Source organism: Salvelinus fontinalis, chromosome 38 (genome assembly GCF_029448725.1).
Source record: "Salvelinus fontinalis isolate EN_2023a chromosome 38, ASM2944872v1, whole genome shotgun sequence".
In the NCBI taxonomy this organism is placed as follows: Eukaryota; Metazoa; Chordata; class Actinopteri; order Salmoniformes; family Salmonidae; genus Salvelinus; species Salvelinus fontinalis.
Genome location: NC_074702.1, coordinates 23,554,588 through 23,566,593, shown reverse-complemented (window position 1 = coordinate 23,566,593; position 12,006 = coordinate 23,554,588). Strand labels below are relative to the sequence as shown.

The 12,006-nt window shown below is 41.1% G+C and overlaps 1 protein-coding gene across 14 annotated transcripts in view; it reads left to right on the top strand.

The window, feature by feature from the left end:
* The window catches only part of LOC129837290 (ras/Rap GTPase-activating protein SynGAP-like), a 109,110-nt gene that overhangs the window by 87,149 nt on the left and 9,955 nt on the right, over window positions 1-12,006 (top strand). For 11 of the 14 annotated variants that reach the window (XR_008756699.1, XM_055903333.1, XM_055903324.1 and 8 more), the window contains 3 exons: window positions 1,251-1,433; window positions 2,317-2,528; window positions 5,505-5,586. Coding sequence is in view for 12 of the 14 variants with exons in the window: in XM_055903333.1 (XP_055759308.1) it covers window positions 1,251-1,433; window positions 2,317-2,528; window positions 5,505-5,586 (477 nt within the window). In the remaining 2 variants the exon portion in view is untranslated. Of the gene's footprint in view, window positions 1-1,250; window positions 1,434-2,316; window positions 2,529-5,504; window positions 5,587-9,349; window positions 9,412-12,006 lie in introns of all 14 variants that reach the window. The other 3 variants (XR_008756700.1, XM_055903328.1, XM_055903332.1) reach the window with 1 other exon arrangement.

Here is a 12,006-nt window from a genome sequence, read left to right as displayed (position 1 = left end):
CAGCATGGTCAAGTTAATGTTTCAGACATTTTTGGACCACTAAACAACTATTGATTTAGAACCACGGAGAGTTACCACAAGTTACTCCAGTACCATTTTTTATTTTTATTTAACCTTTATTTAACTAGGCAAGTCAGTTAAGAACACAATCCTATTTATAATGACTGCCTACCAAAAGGCAAGAGGCCTCCTGCGGGGACGGGGGCTGGGATAAAAAATATATATAAATATAGGACAAAACACACATCACAACAAGAGAGACAAAAACAATTTAGTCCAATCAACGTAAGCTAAATATAATGTGGCTGTCCATGGTTCTTATTCGTGTGTGTGCGTGTGAAAATTTGTGCAAGTCGAAAATACTTGTTAACTCACCCTACTTGTAGAGAAAAGCCAATGCCATCCTCTTTCATGTTGACGAAACAGTCACTCTGTCATATAGTACACTCTTTTATTTATTGTTGTCCTAGGCTACATGGCTAAAATGCTTGCTTGCTAGCCTAACTTCCTTTCATGGACAATGTGAGCTAGTTAACTTTAGCCTTTTACATCTAGCTACATATTGAACTTCCATCCTCTCAGGCCAGGGGCACAATGTAGGAATTAATGGTTGGATCAGAATCACTGTTATAATCATTGGCAAGTATGGAGAATTAAGTAAAACCACAAGTCCAAATCCCTATCTCCATCCATGGCTAAATTAGGAAAGAGCTAGCTAGCCACCGGAGGACAACATCACAACGAGATTCAACAATTCAAGTTGTTTCTCAATGACGTATGCTCTCAATGCGATTTGATAGGAGTGATGCCAAATCCAAACTGGCTTCCCTTGACACTTATTAAAGATACGCCAGGACCATTCACAGTTGAGCTCACTCAGTTTAGCGCAACGCTGATTGGCTATTATTTTATACTTAATCAAGGAAGGCTAAATGCTTACTGGCTTCCCTTGCATTCAATGCTACATCCGGCAACAATGTCATACTCTTTTGGCCCAGACAGCATCAGATAGATGGCCGACACATACAGAGACAGAGGAGCAGTGTTTTGCTCGCTCGGATGCGTTCTCCAGTGAGATATATTCAGCCTCTTGCGAATTGAAGGAAAATGATGAGAAAATTATTTATCTATGTTTTTTCTTGTTCAATTTTTGGTGACAGGCATGGTTTCCCTTGGCCTCCATGAATACACACTACTGCTAGTACTAGTACATATTCCTCTTCATATATGCTTCTTGTCTTTTTCCTCAGGGTTCCGGGCAGTCGCCCTCGACCCTTAACCCCCCGACCCCGGCCAATGAGAGAACAGTCGCCTGGGTCTCCAACATGCCTCACCTCTCCGCTGACATTACTCTGGAGGCTAACCGCATCGACCGCGAGGAGTTCAAGCTGAAGGAATACTCCAAAAGCATGGATGAGTCTCGCTTAGATAGGGTAGATACATCTCTCCCACCACAGCTTTTGCAATACAAAAGAATGATAGCCTAAATTTGACATTGGCAATGTGTGTGTGTGTGTGTGTGTGTGTGTGTGTGTGTGTGTGTGTGTGTGTGTGTGTGTATATATATATATATATATATATATATATATAAAAACAGTAGATAATTGTCTTAACAATATACTGTAGCTTTGGCATTGAAATCCCAATCTTCTAGGAAATCAACAGTAACAAAACAATCCCTCAAAGGAATGCAGAATTTCTCTCTTCTTTAGCAATTCGACGTAGCAGCATATTCAACAGCAAACTGTGAGACTAGAGAACCGTAACACTGATCTGAGTCATATCTCCTTCTTAATGCACAGTGCAGATGTCAGGGAAGTGCAAGTCAAGTCTATCAGTGGAGAGCAGATGGTACCGAGAAACGTATTTATGAATAATTTAGATAGAAACAGCTGAGGATGAACTTGAACAACAGTGAGTCATTGAAAAGAAACAAACTTTTAGCTTGCATATTCATATTTGACCGCAGACACCACATTACCACATTTTTTTGTCCGAGTGAAGGTGTGTTCAGTCAACCCCCCAAAACATTTGTTGGTTGCTTAGCCATGTGTTGCTAATAAATAGTATGACAATTGCTCAACTATTTTTATATTTTCAATATATTCCCTTCTGGAGTAATTTTCATAATAGACATAGCTAGATCTTTGTGTATAGTGAGCAAGTGAAAAGGGATAAACTGTGTGTCTTAGACTTTAGTGTACACTGGACAACAATGCGGTTGCCTTCATATTCCATGGTGACTTGTCAACGTGTATGACAATTGCTCAACCATTTTCTATTTCCAATGCGTTCTCTTTTCTCTGTCTGTCTCAGGTAAAGGAATATGAGGAGGAGATCCACTCCCTGAAGGAGCGACTGATCATGTCCCACAGGAAGCTGGAGGAGTATGAGAAGAGGCTCCTTTCCCAGGAGCAGCAGACCAGTAAGATCCTCTCACAATACCAGAGTCGCCTGGAGGACAGCGAGAGGAGGCTACGGCAACAACAAGTGGAGAAAGACTCCCAAATTAAAGGAATAATCAACAGGTAAAAAGAGGGGGGATGGTGGAGGGTGGAGGAGATGGAGATGTAGAGATGAAGAGAAAGAGAGAACTAAAATGGAGTGAAGAAAATAAATGTATGTATTGCTGAGACCTAGCGTGTCTGATTACGTTTATCCAAGAAATATCCAACCTTCATAGACAGAGTTAATCTTCGTTAGGCAAGTGCTGATTTTTGGAAATAATCTGGGGAATATTGACGAATATATGAGTCTAGATAATGTATAGTTATGAAATAGATACATTAATAATGTATGGAGAAATAACGGGGAGGCCTCAACCATATTTTTATAATATATATTTTTTTTTAACCTTTATTTAACTAGGCAAGTCAGTTAAGAATAAATTCTTATTTTCATTTGAAAGGCGAGGTAAACAGTGAAATCCATTCATATGAACGATTAATGTCTGTATGTAGATACCTTAGGCAATTGGTTTTCACCCAGTCCGTAGGAAAATTATTCTTCTGACTAATGTTGACAAATTTACTTAAGACAAGGAACTTGAGAGGAAACTATTTGTGTAAATGTTATGCTTTTGTCCACCACTTCTAACAATCTGCAATTGAAAGTTAGATATACGTCACAGGGAACTTTGCTACTTTTAATCCATTCCAGGGAAGAGGAAATGGAATGAAGACCGAGGCAGTTCCTGGCTGTACTTAATGGAACCAATCCCATCCATAACCCCATAACTTGGTGCATAAAGAACCCAAAAGACACATTTTTAGGCCCTTTGTACTATTGCACTACTTGGCAGCCATTTTATTGCCAGTATATCAAACATGCTGCTTGTTTTTTCCCATCAGTAGTTTACCTGCGTCATCTGTGGTGATTATTCCGATAACCGCAAACTGAGAGGGATTCAACTAGATTGAATCGAAAAGCACAATAATGGACTGAAAGGTGACATCATATAACTTCTATCTGCCCTATACAATATGAGGCCATAATGGCCTTGTGTTTTTGGTTATTGTCCTGCTGAAAGGTAAATTTGTCTCCGGTGTCTGTCTGGAAAGCAGACTTAACCAGGTTTTTTCTAGGACTTTGCCTGTGCTTAGCTCTATTCAATTTCTTTATCCTAAAAAACTCCCTAGTCCTTGCCGATGACAAGCATGCCCATAACATGATGCAGCCACCACTATGCTTGAAATTATGGACAGTGGTACTCAGTGATGTGTTGTGTTGGATTTGCCCCAAATATAACGCTTTGTATTCAGGACTTAAAGTAAACATTTTTTTTATTTTTTGCAGTTTTATTGTCTGTTGTTGCTCCAGTCTCCGTTTTCGCTTATCACAGCCATTAAATGCTCTAACTGTTTTAAAGTCACTTTTGGCCTCATTGTGAAATCCCTGAGCGGTTTCCTTCCTCTCCGGCAAATGAGTTAGGAAGGATGCCTGTATCTTTGTAGTGACTGGGTTTATTGATACACCGTCCAAAGTGTAATAATAACTCCACCATGCTCAAAGGGATATTCAACAGCTGCTTTTTATTTTTTTATCTACCAATAGGTGCCTCTATTTGCCTGGCATTGAAAAACCTGAATCTGTGTTTGAAATTCACTAATCGACTGAGGGACCTTACAGATAATTGTATGTGTGGGGGTACAGAGATGAGGTAGTCATTCAAAAATCTTGTTAAAAAATATTATGAGTACATGTAACTTATTATGCGACTTGTAAAGCACATTTTTACTCTTGAACTTATTTAGGCTTGCCATAACGAAGGGGTTGAATACTTATTGACTCGAGACATTTCAGCTTTTCATTTTTAATTCATTTGTAAACATTTCTAAAAATGTTGTGGGGTATTGTGTGTAAGCCAGGGACACATCTCAATGTAATCCATTTTAAATGTGGAAAAAGTCAAGGGTGTGAATACTTTTTGAAGGCACTGTATATAAATGTGTCATTCATTTTGTGTAATTAGTCCTCTCTCAGCATTCTGTTAATCTCAGGAGTTTAACGCTCTGAAGTTCATCTACTTTGTCAGCAATTTCACAGCTTTTCTGTGTGACTTCAAATGAAAACAACCATGTCGTTCAGGCGGAAAGTAGATGTGATAAGATGAAAGATAATGAAATATATAATGAGCAAAGCAGAAGAATTTCATTACCTCAGAAATATCGACCAGGTAGGAGTTAGGATGTCATCTGTACCCTTGTTCATTGAATCTCCATCACCAAACAGCTGCTCACCATCTTGGATTTGACTTCATGATTGCAGTGACTTTTAATTGATCCTTCACCTTTTGTGTCTGTTGAAGAAAATATCAGAACCATTGCCTTGAATGATGCAGATCTTGAAATTCCAAAGGCAAGTAATTAATGATCCATGTTCCCCTCTCTGGAAAATAATTCTGATGCTGAGTAATCGTGTCTAAAGGTGAATTTGCATGGCAAAAAAAATATCCTATGGAGACTGTAACAATAAGCTTCCCATATCCCTGCAAGCCAACTCTTTTTGAAATGGTTATAACAAGGATTTGGAATCTCTATCATGTTTTGTCAGTTCAACTATTCCATGAGGATGTACTATTAATTAAACCCCCTTCAGAACACGATGACCAGCAAAACACCACAATCTAGACATCATTAGGCATGATTAAATTGGAAAACACCCTGCATTGGACAGACACATCATGCTGAATCCCTTGGGAAACATGGAAATATGCACTTCAACTGCCTCAAAAATGCTTCCTTGTATTACTGGAGCAGTGTATGTTAAACAGCTACAGCATTGGTTGAACAGATTATAATTTGGCTACCAGAGGTTATAACAACGCTACTATAGACCAGGTAATGGGTATAATTGACAAATCAACGTTTGTCAGGGCAATGACAGATGCAGCTTGCACCTGGACAGTCTTTATAAGCCTTACGCTTTGCACTTAGCTACTTAGTGTCTACTTAACTCACAATTCTCTCAACTGTTTGAACTCTCTCTCTCTCTCTCTCTCTTAGACTTATGGCTGTGGAGGATGAGATAAGGGGAGGAGCCATCATTGAGCCGCCAAAAGCTAACGTTAGGGTCTTCGCCGATCAGGTCTGTGATTTTCTTCCGGTCGCCATGTCTGTAGGATGGCCTGTGTCTATCTCTCTATCCTTCTCTATGTTGTTTTCATCTCTTTGTTGATTTGTCCCTTTATTTTGTCTAGACAAGTCCTTGGGTTTGGGTGAGACTGTCATTTGTCTGTCAATCCGTTTAGGTGCTTTGAAGGTCAAAGAACGTCTGTTTACATCTCGTGTCTGTCTCTCAACCAGTCTGTTTATATTCTGTCTGACCACATCCGGGTTGTAATCAAATCAGCGTCTGTGATAACTGTACATCTCAGACACGTCTATCAACTTTGTGTGAACTATATGTATTAAGTCAAGTTGTATTACCAGTCCAACACAAATGCAAGACAAAATACACAACTATTGAACAGTTTTGGTCCTGAGGATGAGTTCATTTGTCAGGCCGACAACGTCTCCAGCATCCACACTCAATGTCTCTCGGTCCATGCTTTTAGCCAGCCACTCATCATCTCCTATCAAACCGGGCAGGCTCACCCTCAAGCCTGAGTCATGCTGCAAAGACATACCAGCTTTCAGTGTGTGTGTGTGTGTGTGTATGTGTCTGTGTGTGTGAAAAAGAGACAGTGTGTCAAACCCCAATGTCTCTTGCAAATGACATCACATGTATGCTCAAGCTTCTTCCATTCGTTTAAATCAAATCCCTGTTCCACCAGAAGATGAGTCCCACCCAACCGCTTCCCCAATCCAAACTCCTTCATCCCAATTATTCACACTGAGCATGTCAACGTCAAGTTGTATTACCAGTCTAACACAAATGCAAGACAGACATAATACACAACTATTGGACAGTTTTAGTCCTGAGGATGAGTTAATTTGTCAGGGTGACAACGTCTCCAGCATCCACACTCAATGTCTCTCGGTCTCTCAATGTCTCTCATGCTTTGAGCCAGCCACCCACCATCTCCTGTCAAACCGGTCAAGCCCACCCTCAATCATGAGTCATGCTGCAAAGACATGCCAGATTTCTCTGTGTGTGTGTGTGTGTGTGTGTGTGTGTGTGTGTGTGTGTGTGTGTGTGTGTGTGTGTGTGTGTGTGTGTGTGTGTGTGTGTGTGTGTGTGTGTGTGTGTGTAAAAGAGCGAGAGAGAGTGAGTATGTGTCAAACCACAATGTCTCTTGCAAACAACATGACACATGTACGCTCAAGCTTCGCTGAATCCCGCCCAGCCACTTCCCCAATCCAAACTTCTTTATCCCAATCTGAATCAAATCAGACTCAAAAGAGGCAACCGATATAATACATTTTCTGACATGCAGAGATAAAAACAAAAGCAGAAGGTTTGAGCGGTGTGAACTGACAGTGCTCCCGCTATGTCCCAGATAATAATACAGCTGAATGCAGCACCCCTGCAAGGCGTTAAACGGTAAAGGCCTCAGCCACGCTTCTTCAAGTGAGCAGTGATCCAATGGGTCTCTCCTGTTATTTCTCTATTCAGTACACAGCTCTCCCAGAGAGGGAAAGGAAGGGCGGGAGGGAGAGGAAGAGAGGGAGAGATTAGCCAGAAAGGCTTAGAAACTTTGGTTGAAAAGGGGTAAAGCCGTCCAGCGATGCGTGGCGTTGTGTTCAGTTGCCAGACAAGTAGCAGACCAAAGAGGTTTTGCACTCGCGCGGGTTACACTCAGTCGACCGTGGCCAGTCTGTGGTTGACATGTAGTTGCGGGGAGTGTCATGGTAGACTTGGCCTACAGCCTCACACAGCGTTGGGATCGGAATCTATTTGTCCTTTCTGAGGGCTGAGAGATACAGTTTGAGTAGCTCTTCCCAAGAGGTCGTAGGAGCGTTCAAGGCTGGGCATCCATCTTGACATTGGTTTTGTTTCCAAGCTGAAAGAGGAATATTTGCTATTTAACATGAAGCTGTTTGGGTCTCTTCCTAGACACAGTATCAAATCACAGCAGTCCAACATGGATCTTCTGGTACCATTCATTATTTCCATGTCATGCTTCCACCCAAGTTTTATTTTTTCTCATGCTAATTGTTCATTGTCATTTAACCAGGCAAACCTTTCTGTGTATCTCCATTGTTCTGAAGGTTATAGACAAGAAGATTATAAAAGGAAGCCGTAAATTGTTGTGGACCATTACATTCCCATCATGGCTATGCCCAAGCAGAGCATGTTGGCATGTGTTAATGATTGCGTTTCCAATATCTGTCATTATTTGCAGTGAGCTGGCTACCATACAATCACTTGTCCATCGCCATGGCAGCAACAGGTGTCTAGGTGTCTGGGTGTCTAGGTGGGGGTGTCGGTGACTCATAGGGTTCACGTCATCTTTAGTGTCCCAATAGTGGGCAGTTCACTCAGCTTTCATCTTTTTACATGCAATTTGTGGATACATATTCCTATAGCATTATGTTGAGAATACCTCCACCCCCTCTCTACTAAATATCTGGTTTTAATGGGATTTCATTGTCAAACTTGATTAAATTAGTTCATTTAAAAATATTGCTTGAGTTTTTATTACTACTGTATGTACAAATGTTCTATCTTAATTTGATCACTCTGTTGTAACAGATAATTTTCCTGTTCAGCAGAAAATGTGAACTTGTTCGTATTTGAGGGTTTAAAAAGCTTCTAATGTTTGTAATTTCCACTTTAAAATGTTGGACTTGATTCGCCCTAATGAAAAATGTATCAACCCCTAAAAAACATATCCATGAATTATTATCCACATTCCTGTTGGTGCAGGATTATTTTCCTGCTGTGGGAAACTGGTCCAATTAAGATATTACACCTGTAGGCAGCAACTAGTGGTAGCACTCTTGAAAGTACAGTAGATCGACCAGTCCTTGTAATGACTCGTAACAAATAAATCATCCTTTGGATGTTGTACTCTACATATCCTCTCCAACTTAATGTTGTATGTTCCATGCATCATTGTGAATATAATGCATGTCTCACTTTACCTGGTTATCCCTATTACATCAGTTATCTACTGTCTCTATAATCTTGTATGTGTTATGTGTCATTCAACATTTTTTATGTGTATGCATATTTATATTGTTTAACTCTGTTTTTTAATACTATTTATTCCTTGTTGCAGTAATAGTCATGTGTATTACTTTTGCCAATGATTACTGCATGTTTAGCAGTAGCATGACCTTTCGCCTCAACTTCTAACCCCTCAGCTTCAGAAGAGATCAGAGATACCATTTTTCTTGTTAAGACTTTTCAGTCTTTGGATCAATGAAACCAACTCAGTGGCCTTGTTGTTAGTGTCCGCCCTGAGATTGGAAAGTTGGGAGTTCGATCCCCGGCCAAAGACTTAAAACAGGACCCAATGTGTCTCTGCTTGGCTCAGCATTAAGGAGATAGGTTGGGGGCTATGCCCCTGCGATTGAGTAGCATCCTGTCCGGTGGGTGTACTTGTACATAAAGCTGCCTCACGTTCTGGCTTGCAAAAGTTGGTTACTTACCATCTTTACTGCTGCATGTGTGTATCAACAGCCTTGGTTTGCTTCCTCAGCATGCAGACTTGGTTGACATGTTGGGCCCTCTTGTGCTTTCAGGCTGCTGGGTTTGTGTTGGCGCGAATGTGGTGTGTGTTCCTTTGTGTTTGTGTGTGTCCTGTGGGCGTTGAGTATCCCTAATGCTCCTCAACCCTCGACACCCAACTTCTACCTTTTACTTTCTTCAGTGCACACATGCCTAGCCTCTCCTCTCCTCCTTTTCTCTATCGTTCCTCTCCTCTTCTCCTGTGTTGATGAGATACGGTGATTTCTCTTAGGGGAGGCGCCAATCCATCCTAGTGCAGCCCCGTCTCGCGCCCGTCCCACCCCGAGTACAAAGGTAATAAACCAACCAGCATACACTTCAGTGGTACTGCCTCTCTCCATCCATACATTCTGCCTCTTCACTTTGACTCCTCCACTGTACTGTATGTGCATCACTGTCCGTATGCAGCACCAACAGAAGCACTAATTGATTTACACAGACATGTCTTATACAGAAAATCGCACGTCTTATAAACGGCAATATTCTTTCTTTACCTATTGTTCACATTATTTTGGTTATTTTGATTTTGTCAACAGCAATTTGAATAATGTCGAGCTTTACTGTAAAAGAAAATCAATAAATGCTGGAGCTGAAATATCAACCCAGGTTCTGGGGTAGACATAACATAGTAAACAAAAATCTGGGACACTCAAATTAGTATGATCGTTACATATGGTATGTACTAATATGTGGATGTCCATCATCCATTTCGTATGATATATTACAATTCATAAAATATGCTACAAATTTGCAATACGTATGATATGTTAAGAATTCCAATTTGCTGTGGCTAATGTTAAGTAGGTGGCTAGGTGGTTAAAGCTAACGTTAGCTAGGTGGCTATGTTAGCTAGGCTAGGGGTTAGGGGTTAAGGTTAAGGTCAGGAGTTATGTGAAAGGGCTAGGGGAAGGGTTAGCTAACATGCTAAGTAGTTGCAAAGTAGCTATACGCTCAACCATCCACCCCGACCAACTACTATCCTTTAATTTTTGCCTTAAGTAACCTTCGGCCTGATGTAACCATACCAAACATAACATTTCATACTAATTTGAGTGCCGGATTTTCATTTACTTTTACATCTAGTCTGAGGCCAGGCTGGACAGTGCCTTTGGAAAGTATTCAGACCCCTTGATCTTTTCCACATTTTGTTACGTTACAGCCTTCATTTATTTTTAAATCCTCAGCAATCTGCACACAATACTCCATAATGACAAAGCCAAAACAGGTTTTTAGAAATTTGTGCAAATGTATAAAACATTAAAACCATGAACTTATTTACATAAGTATTCAGACCTTTTGCTATGAGACTCGAAATTGAGCTCAGGTGCATCCTGTTTCCATTGATCATCCTTGAGATGTTTCTACAACTTGATTGGAGTCCACCTGTGGTACATTCAATTGATTGGACATAATTTAGAAAGGCACACACCTGTCTATATAAGGTCCCACAGTTGACAGTACATGTCAGAGAATAAACCAAGCCTTGAGGTCGAAGGAATTGTCTGTAGAGCTCCGAGACAGGATTGTGTCGAGGCACAGATCTGGTGAAGAGTACCAAAACATTTCTGCAGCATTGAAAGTCCCCAAGAACACAGTGGCCTCCATTCTTAAATGGAAGAAGTTTGAACCCACCAAGACTCTTCCTAGAGCTGGCCGCCCGGCCAAACGGAGCAATCAGGGGAGAAAGGCCTTGGTGAGGGAGGTGACCAAGAACCGATGGCCACTCTGACAGAGGTCTAGAGTTCCTCTGTGGAGGTGGGAAAACTTTCCAGAAGGACAACCATCTCTGCAGCATTCCACCAATCAGACCTTCATGGTAGAGTGGCCAGACGGAAGCCCCTCCTCAGTAAAAGGCACATGACAGCCTGCTTGGAGTTTGCCAAAATGCAACGAAAGGACTCTCAGAACATGAGAAACAAGATTGTCTGGTCTGATGAAACCAAGATTGAACTCTTTGGCTTGAATGCCAAGCGTCACATCTGGAGGAAACCTGGCACCATCCCTATGGTGAAGCATGGTGGTAGCATCATGCTCTGGCGATGTTTTTCAGCGGCAGGGACTGGGAGACTAGTCAAGATCGAGGCAAAGATGAACAGAGCAAAGTACAGAGAGATCTTTGATGAAAACCTGCTCCAGAGCGTTCATGACCTCAGACTGGGACAAATGTTTACCTTCCAACAGGACAACGACCCTAAGCACACAGCCAAGACAACGCAGGAGTGGCTTCGGGACAAGTCTCTGAATGTCCTTGAGTGGCCCAGTCAAAACCCGGACGTGAACCCGATCGAACATCTCTGGAGAGACCTGAAAATAGCTGTACAGCAACGCTCCCCATCCAACCTGCCAGAACTTGAGTTGATCTGCAGAGAAGAAGGGGAGAAACTCCCTAAATACAGGTGTGCCAAGCTTGTAGCATCATAGCACCCAAGAAGACTCGAGGCTGTAATCTGAATACTTATAAAAATGTGATATTCCATTTTTTTTTATTTTTTTTAATATGAACTAAAAACCTGTTTTTGCTTCGTCATTATGAGGTATTGAGTGTAGATTGATGGGGGGGGGGGGGGAACTATTTAATCAATTTTCTACTATTTAATCAAGTCTGCAACATAACAAAATCTGGAAAAGGTAAAGTGGTCTGAATACTTTCCAAAGGCACTGTGCAGTGTAGCACTATATATAGGACATTTGGATTTATGTATTGTACAGATTTAAAATACACATACTATATACATCAATGTATGTGACTCTTACACCACTCAGACAAGTATGCCAACATTGTTTGCACAAATTCAGTCATATACGGAGACTTCCTAAACGTGTAACTCTTTGCAGTAGGTAAATGCTTACCCTCTGAATTCAAACCATAAAACTCCAGCATCAATGGTA